The sequence below is a fragment of the Passer montanus genome, unplaced genomic scaffold, assembly GCF_014805655.1.
Source record: "Passer montanus isolate IOZ18808 unplaced genomic scaffold, ASM1480565v1 scaffold20, whole genome shotgun sequence".
NCBI classification, from domain to species: Eukaryota; Metazoa; Chordata; class Aves; order Passeriformes; family Passeridae; genus Passer; species Passer montanus.
Genome location: NW_024366592.1, coordinates 11529821 through 11549952, shown reverse-complemented (window position 1 = coordinate 11549952; position 20132 = coordinate 11529821). Strand labels below are relative to the sequence as shown.

Genomic DNA, 20132 nt, shown 5'->3' with positions numbered 1-20132 from the left:
TTTGTCCTGCTCCTTTAAGTCTTCTGTTTAATGGCAAAATTCACAGAGATTTTAGCACGATAAACACCATTCCTGAGTCTGGCATACATGTTGTGGGGATGCTTGTGATCCACTCTGGGGCCTATGAAAACTGGGTCCATCAGCCAGTTTTATCCATTGGGGTAGATCTGAGGGGTTCTGGACATCTTTCAGCTGAATAAAGCTATTTAAGCTAAGCTCATTAGAGGCAGGTTGTTTTCATTTGGACAGGCAAATGGTGTTACTTGGAGTCAGCACTCACAAGTTAAATTGCAAGGGGTTTGCAGGGCTGACACAGAGAGCTGTGCGGCACCTTGGAGAGATGTGCTGTGCTGTTATGGAAGATGTACAGGAAACAGTAAACGTTTTATGTTTTCATTTTCAAATTGAGCCCAGGGCCTCATGGACTGAAAAAGTAGGAAGATATTTGGCCATCAGAAATGGTTACTAATACTTACTGCTTGTTTTAGAGAGTGCTTTGGGAAATTCCCAAGGAACAGAGACATTGCCTGGGGGAAGTACAAGTTTCTGCAGGAAATGCTTTTTTTTCCTTGTACTAGAGTTCCTTGAATGTACTCAAATGTGGTGGGACAGTCACAAAACCTAAGACAAAAGTACTTTTAAGATGTGTATCTTGTTAAAAAAACCTGGTTACTCATGGGCTGAAGACCTAGTTATGTTGTCAGAGAGACTCCTTGGAAAATCAGTGACAATCTACAGGAAGAATTACAGCTTCAAGGGAGAAGTTGTGTTCTGCAACTTGATCTTGCATACAAAGTGGCATAATGAGCATGGACCTGAGTAAACTGCCCTCAAGTCATTCTGTCCTAGCATACTGATAGATTTTGTGGACACAGCATTTTGGATATGAAGTTTTATAAACCTCTGATTATTGTAATTTATCTATTCACAGAATTTATTGAATTTGTGTTGTGGGTATTGCGGGTCTTCATATCTACTGTGGGAAAAGCATAAAAAATAACAGAAACTGAGACATAGTCAAAGGCCAGCCAAGGAGAAAAGCTGCCATAGAGACTGGTGGATGATTCACAGTTTTCAAATCTTCCTTCTCTGTCATAAGCATTCTGTTTCTTGAGGGAAAAAAAAAAAAATCATTGCTGTACAAAAACAAAGTTTCAAGAAGGAAAAAATGTTTAGAGAGTTGACTTGGCTGGAATTTTCTTTGCTCATATACTCTGGATATATCAATGCTTAAACTTTTTATGTGTGCATAAAGAGGGGACAGGGAATAATCAAATGTTAGTGAAGGTGCCCCCATCTGTTTCATTACATGAGGGTGTGAAGATGATCTTTAGCTCACATAGTCCTTGCTCTTTCAGTTGCCACGTGGTCTCAGTGCCCAGATTTCACATTCAAACAAACTGTGAAGAGTTTTTTTTCCCAGAACATGCAGGAAGAGGATTCCCAGCAGTCCCATAGTCCCATCCTTTTTGCAGAAGGCAAATATGCAGCATAGCCAGGTCTTCATTTAAGCATTCCTTTCATTAAGACTTGGAAACCCTTTTCCTTTATTTATGAAATAAATGCGGGTCAGCCCCTGTCACCCACATCAGATGTACTCAGTCCCCATTTGAAGAGCAAAAACGTTTTTCTCCAGTGCCCTGCCCTCCTCCTACTCTCAGTGCACCTCGGAGCAGTCAAAAACATCCTCACCAAAAATCATCTGGCAAGGTCACCATCTGGGTACAAGAGAGGACAATGATGTGTCCTCTGTCCCAGCTGTGTATCTGGAGTGCATTTAATGATGTCTCACATCAGAGTATCTGTGTACCTTGCTGTTCTGGAGGAACCACATTTCACTCCTGCCACCACTGGATGCCATGGCCCAACTTACACGTGGGAAGCTATGGCCCAGAGGGGCTCAGTGACACAGGGAGTGACAATTGAGGTGCACGCTCTGTCATGTCTGTGCTGGCACAAAGCATAGAAACTGCTTTGCTGATCAGTTGGAGCAGGGACATCCTTTGGATGCTGGGGCGTAATGGACAGAGATGAGAAGGCAAGATGTAAACAGATGTTGTGCTAGTGCACAGAGACTGGAGTTATTGGGCACTGCATTGCACTGAGGACATTTTACAACTTCTAGCTCCTGAGCAAGCTGTCACAAGTCACTTTAGTGCATCTGCGCTGAGCTTCATTGTGTGGTAAGAGTCAGCTGCTCACTCTCTCTCTCCCCAGCCCAAGCTAGTGACTTAATTTATGACTTGTCCTTGCTCTGAATCATCCTTACTTAAATCATCCCATGCCAACACACACTGAAGTCCTTGCAGATCAGTAGCGTTTTGAATTAAGACTGTTATGAGCCCCTGATGATGCTGATTTATCACTCTTCCCACTCATGTTGTTTTTCTGTGTTCCCCACTGCAGATCTGCGCAGGATGACAGCTGGCTTCATGGGCATGGCTGTGGCCATCATCCTCTTTGGATGGATTATCGGTGTTTTGGGGTGCTGTTGGGATCGAGGCCTTATGCAGTATGTGGCAGGGCTTCTCTTCCTCATGGGAGGTAAGGATGGTGGTGTTTGAAGAAATGCATTTTTCTTGTTGTTTTTATGTTCCCTCTTTCCACATGTCCCTCCTTTTCTAAGTCACTGAAAATATGTTTGCAGAGCTTTTTACCTGATCTGGACTTAGTTTCATTCTGAGCTCCTTGTGGTGCATATCAAGGATCATGCAGTTATAGTTACATTTAACTTCCATCACAAAACTTGTCTGGAGTGTCTGTAACTCATGGTAGTAGAAAGGGTAATCTGAGTTTTTTTAGTACGGTACTCCCCTGTAATGTATGTAACATTACATAATGTTGGATGTAACACTGTCACTTAGTAAGCTCAGTAATAAAAATCCAAGGATTATGCAGATGTTATTCCCACCACTATCCAATTCCACAGTGGGACACTTTGATACCTAGAAACTGTGCTGAGAATTATAATCTATATCTATTACTCATCAGTTGTTCTTCAGTCAAATGTAACCTTTAGTTCATATTTCCCTTTCTTTTCTGTACCTATGAGGAGCATTCTCTGTTTGCCTTTTCCCACTCTACATGTACTTCCTTGTAGACTTCTCTCTGTAAGAACAATTATCAATCTAGCAGCCTTTTCTCCCACTGTTCCTGTTTGTACTTGCCTTTGTCAAATATGGATGAGAAGGACCCTTCCCTAACAAGGCCTAATCAATGCCTTATAAGTAGTTGATGGTTTCCGTCCTTGCTGGTGTTTCCTTGGCTGAAATATTTTGTGGTTGTATTTGCTTTTTTCATGCTGCATCACATTGGAGACCCACAGTCATCCTGCAGTTGGGTGAGACATGCAGACCTTTCTCCATCTTTGTACTTCCTTACTGATGCTCTCCCAATTTACAGCAGAGGTTTGGTTTATTAATCCCCAGGTTCATGCCCTGACATTCTGTGCTTTGGAACTTTTTCTCATTCCTACTACACCAGCCCTCAAGGTCACCCAACATTTCCCATGTAATGTACCAGCCTTCCTTACTACAGATGCCATCCAAATTTCTCTTAGCAGCAAATTTCAAGGCACAGTTACTTGAAATGAAGGGTGTGAGAGTCAAGTCCCAAGCACAGTCCTGGGTGAATGTCTCAAAGTGAATACCACTATTTCTGTTCTCTCTTCTTTTCTCTGCTGCTGATTTTTGTTTAGCTGGGTTTTTACCCTCCAGGCAGATCATCACTTCAGTGCATTTTATCATCTGTTTATCTGTACTGTGGTGTGACACAGATCAGTGTGTGACATAGAGGAAAGATTCTGTAGTCCCAGAAGAGGAGTTAAGTTCTGGAGTAACAAGTATTTATGTTCTAGTGGTGTTGTGCTGATGACATTAGACATCAATTCTCTCTGTGCCCACAAACACATTTGAAATCTGCTAGGACCTTGTGCAAGCACACACTGGTCTTCATGCGGATGTCCCTCAATGGTTTGTTGTGAGTGTCAAAACATTATAGGTGATGGCTTGCCAGGTGAGCTTGCTATTTCTTATTTATTTAAAAGCCTAGCTTGCACAGGGGCCATTTTGCTCCAATCTGCTCAGATATCTGTGTGGTATTTAACTTACTACAGCCCAGCATTCAGATTAAAACATTAAGAGTATACTAAATAAGTACAGAAAACTTACATTTATTAGAAACTAGCTATGTCTTGTTTACTATTCAGAAATTATCATTATATATGGCTGGTTTCCAGTGCAGCTGCAGAGATTACCTGTTAGCTCAAGGTTATTTGTGAGTTATTTGAAAGATGACTGATAAAGTTCCAGGTGAAAAGAGATTCTGTTTTAACCATGTGTAGTGGAATGGATCACTCACAAAGCCATCTTTTGGTGTGCTCAAACAACACACATTTCAGAGGAGATGGAGCCAAGGTCATGCAAGTGGGAACAGCCTCAGTCATCCCCATGGAACAAGCTGCTCCTTCTCAGAGAGCAGTGTCTCTGCAAAGATCTCTGGAATCGTGGGTGCTGAGATCATCCAGCTGCACAGGAGCTCTCAGTGCAATGCAGCTGCTAAATGTGTTATTTTTAATGGAATATGCAATGAAACCATGAGGTGGGTTTATCTCTGGGCTAAGCAAAACTATTTCTGGACATCCTAATCAGGTGTCAGTGCTAAAGGAGGATGTGGAAAGAATGGGAGAGGTTTACATAAGAGCTACAAAAATGTGGTTTGAAAAACAAGAAAAAGACAGCATGCCACACAAAGTCAATTGCTTGAAACTGTTTACCAGAAGGTTTATAATTGACTTGAACACAGAGTGGAAGTACCTATACAGTGGGAAGCCATCTGATAGTAGCATGCTCTTTGCATAGACAAAATAATAACCAGATCCAGCAGTTGGAACATGAAACTAATTGAAATGAGAGGCACCAGATTATTTTATCTGCCAAATTCTGCAAGATGTGTAATATTATAAATAAAGATGTGCTGGGAGGAGATCAAACTTATTTTCTGCTTCAGTGCAGACACGTGGATCAGTACTACCCAAAGGTTGCCCTCTTTCTTGTTTTGCACAAGTCAGTAGCAACTGCTATACTCATTTATTTTAACAGCAAGTGGGCATAAAGTAACATCTACAAACTGAAGCAGTCAGTTAATAAAATACACACCTAGAGCCATCTAAGGTAAAAGTCAGTAGCTATCAATGTTTTCAGACAGTATCATGTGTTACACAGTCATTCATTTTACAGCCAATGAGTATTTTAATTTAAACTTTTTTATTGCTGGATGGTGTTTGAATACAAAACTCTTGCTTATGTCATGCCATAAGTGCTGTCAACACATTACTGTGCTATTTCTTAAAATGCATGGAGACAGAGTGCCTCTTAGTTTTTTTGCCTTTTTCTCAGGTCCAATAATGGGAAAACTGCTTTGGAAGGTTTCTGCAATCTGACTTCATTGCAGCTAAGAGGATACTGTTCAATTGGTAGCTATAGAATCAGACTGAAATCTAGCCTTCCCTTCCATTTTCAACACCATTTGTCTTGGCTGTGTTTGTAGCATTTGTTCAGTTTTTATTTCTAGACAAACAGCTCTTTTTCAACGCTTAAACATTGCCAGCTTAACATATCTATGGGCTTTGTCCCTTATTGCCCATAGTTCTTTGAACAGGAAATCTCAACAGAGCACTGAGAAGAGTGCTGTAAAAATCTAATAAGACCAGACATGGTTTGCTTGGACCTCTGGTTCTTTATTATATTTACCAAACAGTCCTCTTGCTAACCCATGTGGCAGTGCCTCATAAGGACTTTGCTTGATCTAATTTCTCAAGCAAATTGCTGAAACAAGTAGTTTACGAAATGCAGGCCATTATTTGGTTTTTAAGTCATCCGGAATCCAGGACATGTAAACTATGATTTAGAGTCTGTTTTACGCTGCTGTTCTGCATGTTTTATAACAAGCTAAAAATTATTAATAATTCATCTTTTCTGTTTAGTCCAAATGTATCTGTATCAACAGCAATCAAAGATCCCTTATGGCTTCCACAGTTCTTTTCCATAATTTTTGTATTTATTGTACAATTTATACTTGGATTCCTTCTCTTGAATGACAGTGCCTGACAACAGCAGGATTTTTTTTTTCAGTCCCTCATCTTCTACAGAGCAAGATGGATACTGTAAATTATGTTTAGCACTTTTTATCTCTCTTTGCATGATGGTACTGTTGCACAGCCTCCTATACCTAGAATTAGACTATTGTTAGATTCCAGTATTGTCAGTATCATTTTACACTGCAAGGTGGGAGAGTTTCCCTTTTTGATAGTTTCTCATATGGAATTGTGCTCTTAAATTTCACTGTGATTAGTTCATTTTATTAATCTTACTTGAGACTGTTTAATTCTATTACAGAAGTGGGTCACACTCATTATACATGACTCCAAGCACATCCTCTTGCAGGTTCTTGTGTTTTCTCTTCATGCAAATTACTGAAAATCTCTGCACCAGTAAAAGCTCCAACCAGTAATTTTGTAATTTTATAATAATTTCTGGAACCTTAGGAGCATCTGTAACACTACTTCCAAATATCAGAGTCCTGTGGCAAATGTGATGCTTTCATGCTTATAAAGCACCTAGTCTAACAGGAATTCAGTTAAACAGCTACCTGAGGAGATGCATGTGGGATATTTTATACACTGTGTTTTGACCAAAGCAAATTTATTTGCACCAAAACTATGCCTTTGCATTTTCAAGTCTAGATGTGGCTACCTCATCAGTTCCCAGGAAGTGGTGATCACATTTCCTGGCTTTGAGCAGTTCTTTTGAAAGTATTTAAATCTTTGACTTGTTTGGGTTTATTATCATGGCAAACCTGCCAGTTCTTTTGGTTGGTGTCTTCACTCCCTCAACATCTAATTTTCCCAGTATTGTCAAGGTCAAATGTCAGTTTTAGTTCCACCTCCAAAGAGCTGAGATGCTATGAATGGCACACTGGTAACTCTACCAATACAAATTCTATGGTCTCCAGGAATCCCTTCTTTTGGTTCTCCACCAAGTTGTTTGTGAATACTTCCTGTATCATCATCAGCAAACAAGCTGATCCATCTAACCCTAGGTTTTTCTACCTGCTCTCCAGCACATTCATCCACAGGATTTTCTTGTTTCAGCATCTCAGATTCTGCTAGGTTTGTAGTCATGCAAACCCAATCTCACCACATCTTCTGTTACTGTACTTGCTTTATAAAATCATCTTTTAAAGGCAATCTTTGATTGCCTAATGTTTTCCCAGGTCAGCTGATTTCAGTCAGGTGTTTAGAAATATCATATGGCTTGCATTATTTCTAATTTGAGGGCAGGGCTAACTTCTTGCCTAAATACTTCAAAGCCCTTTTCCTCCTCATCAGTGCCTGCTGTGGGCAAAGTGGGGTAGCTGCCTCCTGGTGGCATGATCCAGTGTTTTGGCAGTAATTTCATCCTCCCCCTCTCTAACTTGTGCACCTCCCTGCTGAACTACTGTCTGCTGTCCCAGCTGGAAATACAAAATGGCACTTGCAATATCATGTTCTGGTACTTGCCTCAGCACACAATTATCCCTGGCCAAAGCTACATTACTTGCCTTTGTAAATGTATTAAAACACTGACAAAGAATTACGTTTTATCATCCTTATCAGAGCTCTGTCTGTCAACTGCACATCCATGTATTTTCCTTTTGTAAGTCTGTAATTTGTACTGAGAACACATTTCATTGAAATAGTTAGGGGTTTTACTGCATGCCTAACAAGGCAGCCCTTCAGGGAGAGACTTCTGCATTGTCTTATTTCATTCCAAATTTACTGCAAATGAATGTAATAAATCATCTCTGCACTTGTTTACTCTTTTACCTGTTCTCTTCACTCTTATCAGGTCTTTGCCAGTTTTGTCTTGTGACATACACTTTAGGATGACTTTATGGGTTTTTCCCTATTTGGTAACAATTTCCTCAGAGAAGCATGTAATTTTACTAGCCTTGCAAATATTCATTATTCTTTGCAAAGTCAAGTGAGTTTCTTGCTGTAACCTTGCTTTGAGCCAATTAGACATTTTACCATTAATAATTCAGTCTCTAATTAGTCTATTTGGAAATTATTCCAGCTGTTAAATGCCCTCATATGTGATTTGGCTTCACCATGCAGATCTGTAATAAAATGATCTGGAGTCTCATATAGCAGCTCATTTCTTGCCTAGTGATATTTTTGCCTGAGGTACTGGGCTTGGAGCTTTGCTTGGGAGACTGAAACTTCCTTTTCTACTGTCACTGAAAGGCCTGGAAGTCATGCTGTACACATATAGTAGTAGTATGGAGTTCTTCTGGGATGATTTTTTTGTTCTAGCATTTTCTTTCAAAAACATAAGGAATTTCTTTCATCCTCTCCTCCCTTGACACCAGTGGTGATCTGCCAGTCTGAGGGTTTCAAGTGCCATTTGCCAGTTCCACTTTTGTCACTGGTCTGGGCTTCTTCTGACCTCCTCTAAGATTGCTGCAGAGACATTACTCTCTGTAGCCCATCCATACTCAGAGAACCTAGGTCAGGGTTACAAAAGCTTCAAATCTTTCCCATAGCAGAGGTGATCACCTATTCATTCCAGTGCTGGCTGCTGCAGTAAAGATAAGCAGGCAGGAAAGATGTGTAAGAGGGAATAAAAAATTAAGTTATGCAGGTTGGCATAATGTAATGTTTTATTTCCGATCTGCAAGAGAGACTGTTTTTTAAAGAAATAAATAAATAAAAACCCACATAGGTATGTTATGAGTGTGTTCTTTTTTTTTTTTTTAATTTTAAACTAGAGAGAAATACCCCACATAGGTATGTTATGAGTGTGTTCTTTTTTTTTTTTTTTTAAATTTTAAACTAGAGAGAAATGGCTTTCAATAAGTAATTTCCAGCCTTCTCAGAAATATTCCTTTGCAAAATATTCCTTTCCTCAGTCCAGGGGTAAGGCAACAAAATGCTTTATTATCCTCACAGCCAGAGGATGGACTGACCATTTAGACTGGGTCACCTCCTCGTGCCCCAGCTGTGCCATGCTTCACGCGGGGCTGCCGCGAGGTGCCAGCGGGGTGAGGGCACACCCAGGGTTCTGTGCCAGCGCCATCAGCTGTCACAGCATGACTCGCTGTGCCCAGGAAATGATGGTCAGGCTGGGATGCCAACCCCATCAGAAAGTGGGGCTTCAAACCAGGGCTTGGGAGCCCGTGCAGCACCGCTGTCGGTGTAGCTGTGCCGCACACGTCCGTATCCTCTTTCACTCCCACCTCCACAGAGAGAGAGCCTTGTCTTCCAAACCCCCTGGCTGTGCTTCCTCCGCCCGTGCTGTGCATATGTTAGGAGATGACAACGGAGACATCTGTGGATTTGCAGCCATGGATTGTTACCAGCTGTTGAGTCATTTGAGTCTCAAATTTAACTCACTGTACTTTGAAAATAGCACGTAACAGTAGAAAATAAGAGTGTTTATTCTACGCAACTGTGGTCCTGCCATCTCAAAATAATCATTCCACTGCTGAATAATTTAACAAAAATGGAGCAATTTAATGTAGCAGGTGTAAGGCAAAGCTCTGTGACTGACATCTCCTAGGCAGTTATGAAGTATCTTCATAGTAGCTGCCAAGAGGAAGCAAAGAGAAGGATAAACAAAGGGAGAAAGTAAGAGCCATTCTTTGGAATTCATTGGGAAATATGATATGTCCCACAGGGCACCTAGGACTTCTATTTTTCATTAATAATCAAGGTCTCTACCCATTCTTCAAAATTTTTACTTGTAGTGACATGATCAACAACAACACTGAATATGGAAAGTATTTCATGCGATCATATATATTTTTTTAATTTATACAACTTTATTTTTTGAAAGTTCAGTTTCTTGTGCTTCTTCAAAAAAAAGAATAGTTTTAGAAAGTTTATATCAATTATTTTTTTCCCTATGTAAAGGCAAGTATAAATGCACATGTGTGTGCACAAGTGTATGCAGACAGATCTTAAACAGCAGCATGTGATCTTTACAAAAACCAAGTTACTGAAATGTGAACTGTGAAGCTTGGGATAAATCCAGTTTTCACAAAGGCATAATACCTTTGGCCACTTTGAAGAGTATTTATAATTCAAAACAAGTTGGAAGACTGGAAAAAAATGAGATACCAATCATGTTTTATTCCTGTGGGAGGTTCTAAATTAATGATGACTGCAGAGGAGCTTAAAAATTTGACAAAACTCCCTACAGACCACTGGGAGAGCTTATTTATGTGGATTGACCTCCAGATGGAGACACAGGCTGGTTTGTATCAAGAACTGCCATGCATGGGTTAGGAAAGTCTTTGAGACCAGCTTCAGCACAACAAAATGATTCCCCCCTCTGCCATGCCTCCCCCACCACACACATGAACACTCTGGCTCCTACCTGTGCTTTTGGCTAAATTTTGCATTGCACTCTAAAGTGATTTAAGGCTTTGAGTTGGAACAAGCTTGACTTAATGTACAGCATTAATAGGCTTTAAATGTTTAAACCTCTCAAAGGCTCTTTGTTTGAAACCCTCAAACACATGACAAGGATGTTGTGGAAGGCAGAAAAGGAGCTGATGAGGGTCTTTTTGGACCTGTGAGGAGAAGCAGAGCTCAGAGCAGTCATGCAGGCTTTATGCCCATCAGGAAGTAATGTAACAAGGCCAAGAGCATTCATGTTCAGGAAATAAGAGTCAGCCTGTTTCTAAAAATGTCATTTTTTTGCTTTTAAGGATTTGTCCCTCTTTATGAGGAGTAGCTGAGGAAATTTGGGTTCTTAACTGTGGAGAAGACACGCTCAGGGGAGACTATTCCTCTTTATAACTGCCTGACAGGAAATTGTAGCTATGAAGGGGTTGATCTCTTCTCCTAGTAACAAATCATAGAACAAGAGGAAATGGCCAGGGAAGAGGAATGTACCAGGGAAGCTTTAGATTGGGTAATAGAAAAAAAACCTCTGCAGCAAAAGTGTGCTCAAACAGGCTGCCCAGAGAAGAGGTCACCATTCCTGGAGGCATTCAAGAGTTGTGTAGATGTGGCACTTAGGAACATGGTCTGGTGGTGGATTTGGCAGTGCTGGGTTAACGGTTGGACTTGATGACCTCAGAGATCTTTTCCAACCTAAGCAATCCTATTATTCTTTTAAAACATCTCTCCCTGCAGAGTTTGTGGTGTCTCTCACAGACCTGGTTCAAGGTCATGTTCCTTGGTCCCATTTTAGGCCAGGTTTCTGGAGTCTGAAGTGTGGCTTTACTTTTCCTATGTCTTTCAAAGCCAGGATACTGACAGATACTTGTCCAGACAAGTATGTGTGGCTACGGGTTCACTGTACATACACATGTCCTGATATGGGGGTAGAATTGGAACTGCTTTTTCATCCAGACCAGAGAACCATTAGTGACGAGCCTTTAGCAACTGTTACCACTTGTCTTTTGAATGCTATCTAATTTCCTATTTTCACTCAAAAATAAATATTCAGGAAATCACCTGAATAGACATACATCCCCTTTGTCATCTTTTGGGGTAAATATATTGCCAGGATGGCCTGTTGAGCATTTCCCAGCTAGAAAAAAGTTGCTCAGCAGATGGCAGGACAAGGCTTAAAAGAGCTGGGGGTCCATGTTACATCTTAACTGCTAGTACTTCTCTCTTCTATCCTCTCTCATGCACCAACAACACATTTTGCATTTATTTATTTATGCTGGCACTCATTTTGAAAAGGAAACAGGAGACTCTGGAAACAGGAAAGCTCACTCACTTTCGCAATACAGACATCTGTGTGTCACTGCCTATCAGCAACTGAAATACTCTTTTATAATTTCATGTTATAACACTCCTCAAGGGGAATCATAACTCTCATTTACAGCTTAAGTTCAAATGCAGAGTTATATCTTTTACCTCATAGAATATTATTTTCACTAGATGTTATTTTTTCCCCAGTACCTCAGGAATATATCTGATTCTCTAGGTGAATACTGGCACACCTGGCATTGAAATGTTGAAACATGAGGTAACATCTCCATAAGAAAAACAGGGGTGGGATATAGATATGATTTTTGCAAGTCAATAACACAACTGTACTGCAGAGTGTAGTCATTTAGAAATATTGTTCTGTGGGACTTTTTTCCCCCAGAAGGAAAGGCTCAACAAGAGAATTCATTGTCAACTCCATAGCATTTGATCTCCATGGAAACATTATCAGCTGACTTCAAAACTTCAAAGTCAACCTTCAAATGTGTTGTGGGTTGTTTTTTTTTACCTGTGGCTCATTTCTGATGCTCCTAGATGTGCACTTGCAGGCTGTGGGGAAAGAAATACCAACACAATTTCATCAGCCTTTGTACCTGATCACAGGAGGGCATTGGCACTTAGGAGAAGGAGAGAAAAAGCTTCTTTAATGAGGTGCAGAGATCTTATAGTCTGGAGCAAAAGGCAGGGCAAGTAGTGTATGCGCACCTCTAAATACATTGTTTTTCTGTCCTAGCTCAAATCTGTCTCCCTGAACTTTGTGTGCAGTAAATTAAGGAGTCAGCTCTGTTTGGCTTTTCAGCAGGGAGAGCTTCTTGTATTCCTCTGTGTGTTCATTTTAAGTCAGCTATACTGATTTGTAATTTTTCCCCCACCAGCATGGGAGGTACTGGCAGAAGTATCGGTACCTTCTAAAGTTATGAGAACAGACAACTTAGCGTAGTCTGTGAAGGACATGCAATCAAGTTCCTACTCAGGGATGTCAGTAGGTCTTTGGGGGCTGACAGAAGGTAAAATAAAGTAGAAATAAAGCAGAGGAGACAGATTCTGTAGAACTACAAAAGACTTCCCCACCCACCGCCTTGGAAAACAAGTTCTGTGTGTTTTAAAATTCAGTGGTTGTCCCATATCCTTTAATAATGTCACTAGGCCTTTGATCTGTTGTTGGCTTCTAAATTCCAATGGCAAGATGCACCAAAGCCAAAGGAAGACAATGAAAACAAAACTGACATTTATTATTGGGTTGGTCTTTTTAAAAGGAAATTTTGCTGACTTGTTTGCATGCCAGGCATAAAAGTGGAAAGACTGCACATGCAACAGAAGGAAGATTAATTCTGGCATGATTTGCTAGACAGAAAGAAAACCTTACAGAGGGAATGGGGAGGAAATTTCTGTGTGTGGCAGATTTTTTTGTTAAATGCAGAGGCCGAAGCAAGATTTAAATTCACTTTCTTGGCTCCTCAGGTTGTCAGCTCAGAAAACAACATTCCCCTTGGGCAAATCATTGCTGCACTCGCTTGGTCTAACCTGCCTGGACAGAGACCAACTAGACACTGCATTTAAAAAGCAACTGGACCTGGAAAAAACTATAAATTAATAGGGCCTTCCTCATTTCTGCCCAACCTGGCTCTTCCAGGGCATACAGAGATAAGTCATGCCAATGTACTTGTATGGGCTACAGAAGATGAGCAGGTATTTCCTCTGAGACAGGAAAGGAGATTTCAGCATGATCCTTTAGGACTGTACAATGTCAGTCTAGTTTGTTGCTTACAAGCATTTATGTGGATGATGTAAACTTCATAGGGTTTCACCTACTTCACCTGCACTAAGTGGTTCTTGTTGACCAGATAAAAATGCATCTTATTTTGATTTCTGACTATTCTCTCTCAGTAACTGTATCAGCACATACAGAGAGGATTTTCTGTTCCTAACAGGTCAAGTCAGGGAAAGAGTAATAGAGCCCACAGACTTTTTTAGTAAAGATCCTGAAAGTTGCACAAGCAAAGAGTCCTTTGGTCACTTGACAAAAATGAACAGGTAGGCTTTTCTCCAGCACCTAAAGGGGAAAATATCCAAATCATGTAGCCATGACCATCACCCCCAGCTCGCAATGGCTTCTTTAGTACTGCCTTCAGCAAACAGAAGGATTAAAAAGGAATGTGACTAACTATCCTTTTAGACCTGAAAGTATTCCCTCTAGAAGTATTTATAGTGACACACAGTAAGCAATATGGAAGAAGACTGCATTTAATTTACTTGTGCTGTACCTGTTCTCCAGTCTTACTTGTCTTGAAGAATATCTACCAGTAGACTTTTCAGCAATTTAGGATTTCCTGCACAAGAAAGATTACATGAATCCTCTGAGGCTCCTTCTGAGAGATGTCCAATTTTTTGACTGAAAGAAAATGGTCTTACATACTTAGAGGTATAATGAGCTCATTACTAAAAGACTAAGATGCAACATGGTGCACAGATTCCTCATACTACAGAACATGTCCTGTGACAAGACAAACCCAACCTGACTCCACAGTTTCCCTTTAGCTCTGACAAATGCCTAGGGTGGGAAGCACCTGCCTAAGGTACAGCTTGGTACTAAACTTATATGTCATCATCTAAGGCAAATCTGAGGTGTGATGGAGTCACTTGAGTTTGTTCAGACCTCCAGTGCCTCTTTCTGTTTAATCTTTTGGCCTCTGACTGGGTCATGTTGTGAGCTCCACACTGCAGAGGCTGAAAGAACCTCTCAGAGGCCTCTGTATGTTGTCAAGCATGGTGCTTGCCAGCACACAGATGACAATTTTTCTAACTTCGGATTAGAATTTTTCTTCATTTTGACACTGAGGTCCTTTCCTTGCATTCTGCTCCAGCAAAATAGGAATAATATCACAGTACTACAACTGGCACAATTTTTGCTGTCTCCTGCGTTGTGGCTGCAAGTTCATGACCTGTTATGTTTGCTTAATGGCTGTAGCCAACACACTTTATTATTGCTAGGTTAGTTTGGTTGGGTCATAGGAATCACCATTGCTAAAGTACTCAGAAGTTTATTCACTCAGGCTTTAATCTGAAAGCTTTCTTCTGTGTCTAGTCCATCAAACCTTTGTGCCTTTAGCTAAGTAGTGTTGCTTTTGCCTTACGTTGGCTTTTGCCAACTCACAGCTTCAGAGAGTGCTTGCTCATCGCTGTAGCTCACTGGCTGTGGCTGTGCACAGCATGGGTGTCCACTCCCTGTGCAGTCCCATGCCCCGAGGGATACAGTCATGGAAATGTCACCATGTGCAAATCTGCAGTGTGAAATATGGACTGACACTTGTGTCAGCAGAGCAAACTGGAGTTCAGCCCTCAGCTGCTGTAGCATTGTTCCTATATATGAGATACTGATTTACACAAGCCTAAGCATGGTCCCCATTAAGTGTTTGGCATTGTAGCTGAGGACACATAATTCTCTGGTGCCATAAGAAATTACAGCTTGTGCAGCAGCAGTCCCTGGACAGGCACACAGGGGAGGTGACACACAGCAGGAGCACAGCTCTGGCATTTGCTGGGCACCTCTGGCACCTGTGAGTCAGGAGGCCAAAGGCCAAACGCAAACCACATTCTGAGAGCAGCTATAATGCAATATCATGACAGACCCTGCAGTTCATCTGGTCCATGGTATAAGATAAAAATGCATTAAGTCCTAGCCCAGGTGGGGATGTAATCTCACAAGGACACTGCACTAAATCTCCATCACCCAGTCAGATTTATCCTTCCATCTCCGCCTTTTTCATAAGGGCAATTTTCCAGTAAACCCCTTGCTATTCTGCAGCCTATTGGTGATGCTGCAAGCTGCTTCTGCTGGAACAGTACATAATTAAGCAATAATTTATATTCTGTGCATGTATGCACAGAGCAATAAAGTGTTCTCAAGAGCTGCGTGTTGCTGAGGCGTTTAATCCGTGCACAGAAGGAGTTTACTGCAAAGCTGCTCCCTCCCTCCAAAAGGCTTTTGTCATCACTGTATTGGAAGGGAATTTGGTGTATTCTTTAATAATTTCATTTGATTTGGATATAATTTAAATAGTTGATGCTACACACTCCACTTTAGGATCAGACTAATTTTATTTGTTTGTTTGATGTACCTTGAAAATAGTAAAAGCTAGTAAGGCAGAGAGAAAGTAAAGATAATGTTTCACTTGTGAGATTTTTTTTTCTCCCATAGCCCTATAATAAAAGAAAGTGATGATAATTAAGTAAACAGCACTCCTCTCAAAGACATTAGTGGCCACAAGAAGCTACTAGAAATACTTTAAAAGGCAGAGATTTACATTTTTTTTGAAAACTGCATGGTTTCAAAGGACATCTTAAAATCCATACCTTTGCAGTTTTCCTCTTATCTACCAATTTATAAGTAATACTTGACATTTCTATATGCTTTAAAAAATAACAGAAGGTGAGAAGAATCAGTTTTTGGGGTTGTTTACTTTGTACATCTGACAGCACAGTTTGTGAGTCATTTCTATCTGTTGTGGGGGGAAGGGAGAGAATGAACATCATTCTGTCAGATGTGAAGGAAATCATGAGACAAATGATATGTAGGAGGAGGGTCTCAGAGATGGGCTTGGTGCCCAGATCATTTTAATTACTGGCTTTTTGGATTTCCCATGCCTTCAGATTGGTGATGTCTCCTTCAGATTCCAGTCAGACACCTCCTCTCTAATAATAAGGATGAGGGTGTTTGGATGAAGCTCTGCCAACAGGGCCTGTTTGTGCCCTAGCACCACAAAGGTTCCCCTTCATCTGCAGTGCATCTAAGAAAGGCACCAGTTCTTGCCTCAAGACACCATGGACCTTGGGAAATCCCTCAAGCTCTATCACTCTGGAAGTTGAGCCAGGTCTGTGGGTGAAGGACGAGGCTTCTGACAAGGTTCAAGGAAATACTAGCATCAGGGAAAATTCAAACAGATTTGCTATGGATGATTTGAGCCTGTTTGTGTTTAAATCAGTTCACTTGCAAGCAGTTCTGGTCTCCCCTGGAGGTGAGGTTTAAAAGCTGTGGAGGCATTGCAGACCCTCACACAGCTGGGCTGATTGGAAAGAAAGGGACATTTACAAAAAAAAGGAAAAATTAATTCCTTGCAGCAGAGGCCCATGGCACTGCTTGATATAATCATGCTTGAAAACAGCTACAGCAAAGGGTTCTGACTCATAATCCACATGGAATTAGGCTTTGACCAACACTGATGTTACCTTTCCCTGCCATCCCTCTTCAGACCATGTCTGCCCCTGCAGCAAGGATGGCAGGACCCCAATCTTATATACATATATAGCAAATAAGTTCATCTCTGTCCTAAAAAACCTTCCAATCTAAATGAAAGGAACATTCAGCATAATTTTTAATATTATTCTGTAATATATAACAAAGACAGGCACAAGATAACCAAGAGGTATTTAATAGCTCAGGTTCTCAAACCACTGATGATCATCAGCCCATTAGCAGGACAGGCACTGTCAGAACCAGGCCAAGATGAAGGGAGGCTACCTGTCAAGGAGTCAGGATGGAGGTTTGACTACATGTCAAACAGCAGTTTTTCTGACACAAACACAGCTTTACATGAAATTTCATCTCTCACTTGATTGAAGTATTTTGCAGTGGCACATGAATTACCTGTCAAAAATCCCACTGTTGCTGTGTCTCATTCATTAGGTTTCACTTAGGAGGATAATGTGTAAATCCCAGCACAAAGAACTCTGCGAGTTCTGCTCCCCCCAGCTGCTGAAGGACATGGCCTTTATCTCCATGTGCAGCTCATGTACCAGCAAGTGCTTATTGACACCTGCCATTCACATTTTGTGCCAGGGCCATGGCTGGACCACCAGCCTTCATGCTTGGACCACAGCTATGGGGAGTGTTTTTCACAAAGAAATTAAAGTTAGTGTCAGTGCAGTTTCCAGGGGATCTGGGGCATTAGTGCATATGTAGGAGGATACTTCACTGACAGCAAAAACTTGGGAGGAAACTGCAGAAGGGTTCAGTTTGATTTCTGGGGAGAAAAAGGATCATAGGGTTGGGAATGCTCATTACTTCCTGCAGTCCTGCTGCCTCTGAAGCACTATGTCTGTAGTGCAGAGTGTCATGGGCAGGAGCAACAGCCTCCCTCCTCCTGCCACCTCAACTCCATGTCTTACCTGGACTAGCAGGGGCTTCCTTTCCACAGGAAAGGTAAGCTCAGGTTCTGCATCCCTTTTACCCATGACTCCTTCACTACAATGGCCAACAACTGTGCAATTTGCAAGGATGATCTTCTGTGTTGTGACTGCCAGTTCATGAGGAAAAGCTACTGAACAGTCATGAGGTAGGAACCTTACTTGGTTTTCATCAGTAGGCTTCCTGGTGAGAGGCCAGATTAACTATAAGCAGGAACTTCCTTGCTTGGCTGAACACAAGCAACACATAGGACTCATAAAATGGCCATAAAAATTTTTCTAGATGGCATAAAATGGCATTTTTTGTGTCTGCAATCAACAGTGCTAGAGAGTCAGATAAGTCTGTGTTGTACAAGACATCCTGCAGAAGCACTGGGGGGTGACAGGCTGAGGACTGTGCTCTGCACTCTGTGACATTGTGCATGGCAGTCATTATTTGTCATCATGTGTTAGCACATTCTCCAGAAAGGGGCCAGGCTTTTTTTTTAAAGGAGTCTCATACTTGTGATTTGCTTAGTTCTCTAGTGTTGTTACTTGTTCCTGTTTGTTGTTCCTTTGTTAAGGGGCACTGCTCAAATAGCAAGGTGGAGTGCCAATATATTGGGCACTGCTCAAATGCAAAGAGTGAGCAACACTCATTGCACTGAAGTGCTTGTGAAAAACCAGCCAAGACAAAGCATGAAAGCACGGAGAATATTTGAAATCCAAAGTTATTTCCTTCCCTTTTGTACTTAGCAAATGCAGCTGTAGTCTGGCCACACAGATTTTCCCACCCACCTCTCTTAACAATCTTATATTTTGAGAGAGCAGAAATTATCATGTTCTTACTAGCAAAGAAAGGCCTTCCCTGTCATTTTCTAACCACAACCATTTGAAATGAGCCACAGAGCTCAGTTCAGAGCACAGTACCTCTGAGGCATCATTTTTTCCCCGATCCCACAATGTTCTAGTCATTCTGACATAGAACACGGGGAACAACCGCATTCTTGTCAAACATCTTCATATCATTGAATAACATAAGTAACAAAGTAAAACATGGAAAGGACATTTGGTTTTTAATCAAACAACCTGATTTTTGACTAATGGATTATGGGAGGGTGATCTCCCCATTTATCCTACTCTGTGCTTTGAAGTAGTATAGGACAACTCCAGAGTCTGGGATCTCACAAGGCTTTTGCAAGAATCCAGATCACTGATTGCAGACTGCTGGGGTGCTAGTGGGAGGCAAGAAGACTGTTTTGAATGAAATAGGCATAGTACCTACTGCAGCAGTTTGCTGGTCCTCACTGGTGCCCAGTGGCACTCCCATAATATGAGTAATTGTGAATATCCTGGGCCATCTGGCAGCTGTACATGGCATTAGTGAAAGCACCTGACCTTTACAGCAGCGGCTATCTACAAGTGACATTCCAAAATACAGTGGAGAAAAAGCCATCCAAACAGGCATAGCAGTGATCAGAAGAGGAAACCATAACAGTGATCTCCCTGCAGGTCCATTATGGAGATTGGTCAGTAGATTCAACGTCTATGTGATGTTCCTGCTAAATAAAGGAAGTAGGTATAATGGAAAGTCCACACATTTTGGTGATGTGTTCCTGCAAATGCTCCCAATTCTTGAACCAAATTCCATGGGAATTCACCAAATAATCTTACCTCTGTGTTCAGAGTAGGGAGGGTCAAACTCATTTATTCAATGCAACTGCAACTAAAAAGGGCAAAGCAGCAGAGAAACAACAGCAGAAGTGTTGCAGAAGAGAAGCAGATCCGGGGGCAGGAAGGAATAGAAGGAAGCAAGGACAACCATTAAGCAGAAGACAGGAGCTTGTCATTGAAACTAGGCAGATTGTGACTGCTTTGGAAGATTATGCTGGTTTAGGGAGGGCACCAGGAAGAAGAGGACATTCCTCACCAGCAGCAGTAAGTGAACAGATGTAGGACAGTAGCAGGTAGCACATGTCACATGCTACTGATCCATGCATGAACAGAGGGAGGACACACAGGACTGATTGTTTGTGTCCTGTAGGCTGCCTTCTGTGCCCAGGGCTCTCCAGGCAATTCAGAAAGGCCCACAAAGGGAGGAATTAGAGAAGAAAAATAAAGTAGCAGCTTCACACTGACATGAGTCGTTATCTCTTGTGGCAGGTGTGTAGCATCTGTAGCTATCCATTATTTGATGTGT

At 41.4% G+C, this 20132-nt stretch overlaps 1 protein-coding gene across 2 annotated transcripts in view; it reads left to right on the top strand.

Annotated features, from left to right (window-relative positions):
* The window catches only part of TMEM178B (transmembrane protein 178B), a 220066-nt gene that overhangs the window by 186318 nt on the left and 13616 nt on the right, over positions 1-20132 (top strand). For both annotated transcript variants that reach the window (XM_039708256.1, XM_039708255.1), the window contains one exon: positions 2407-2544. In XM_039708256.1, the coding sequence (XP_039564190.1) occupies positions 2407-2544 (138 nt within the window). The remainder of the gene's footprint in view (positions 1-2406; positions 2545-20132) is intronic.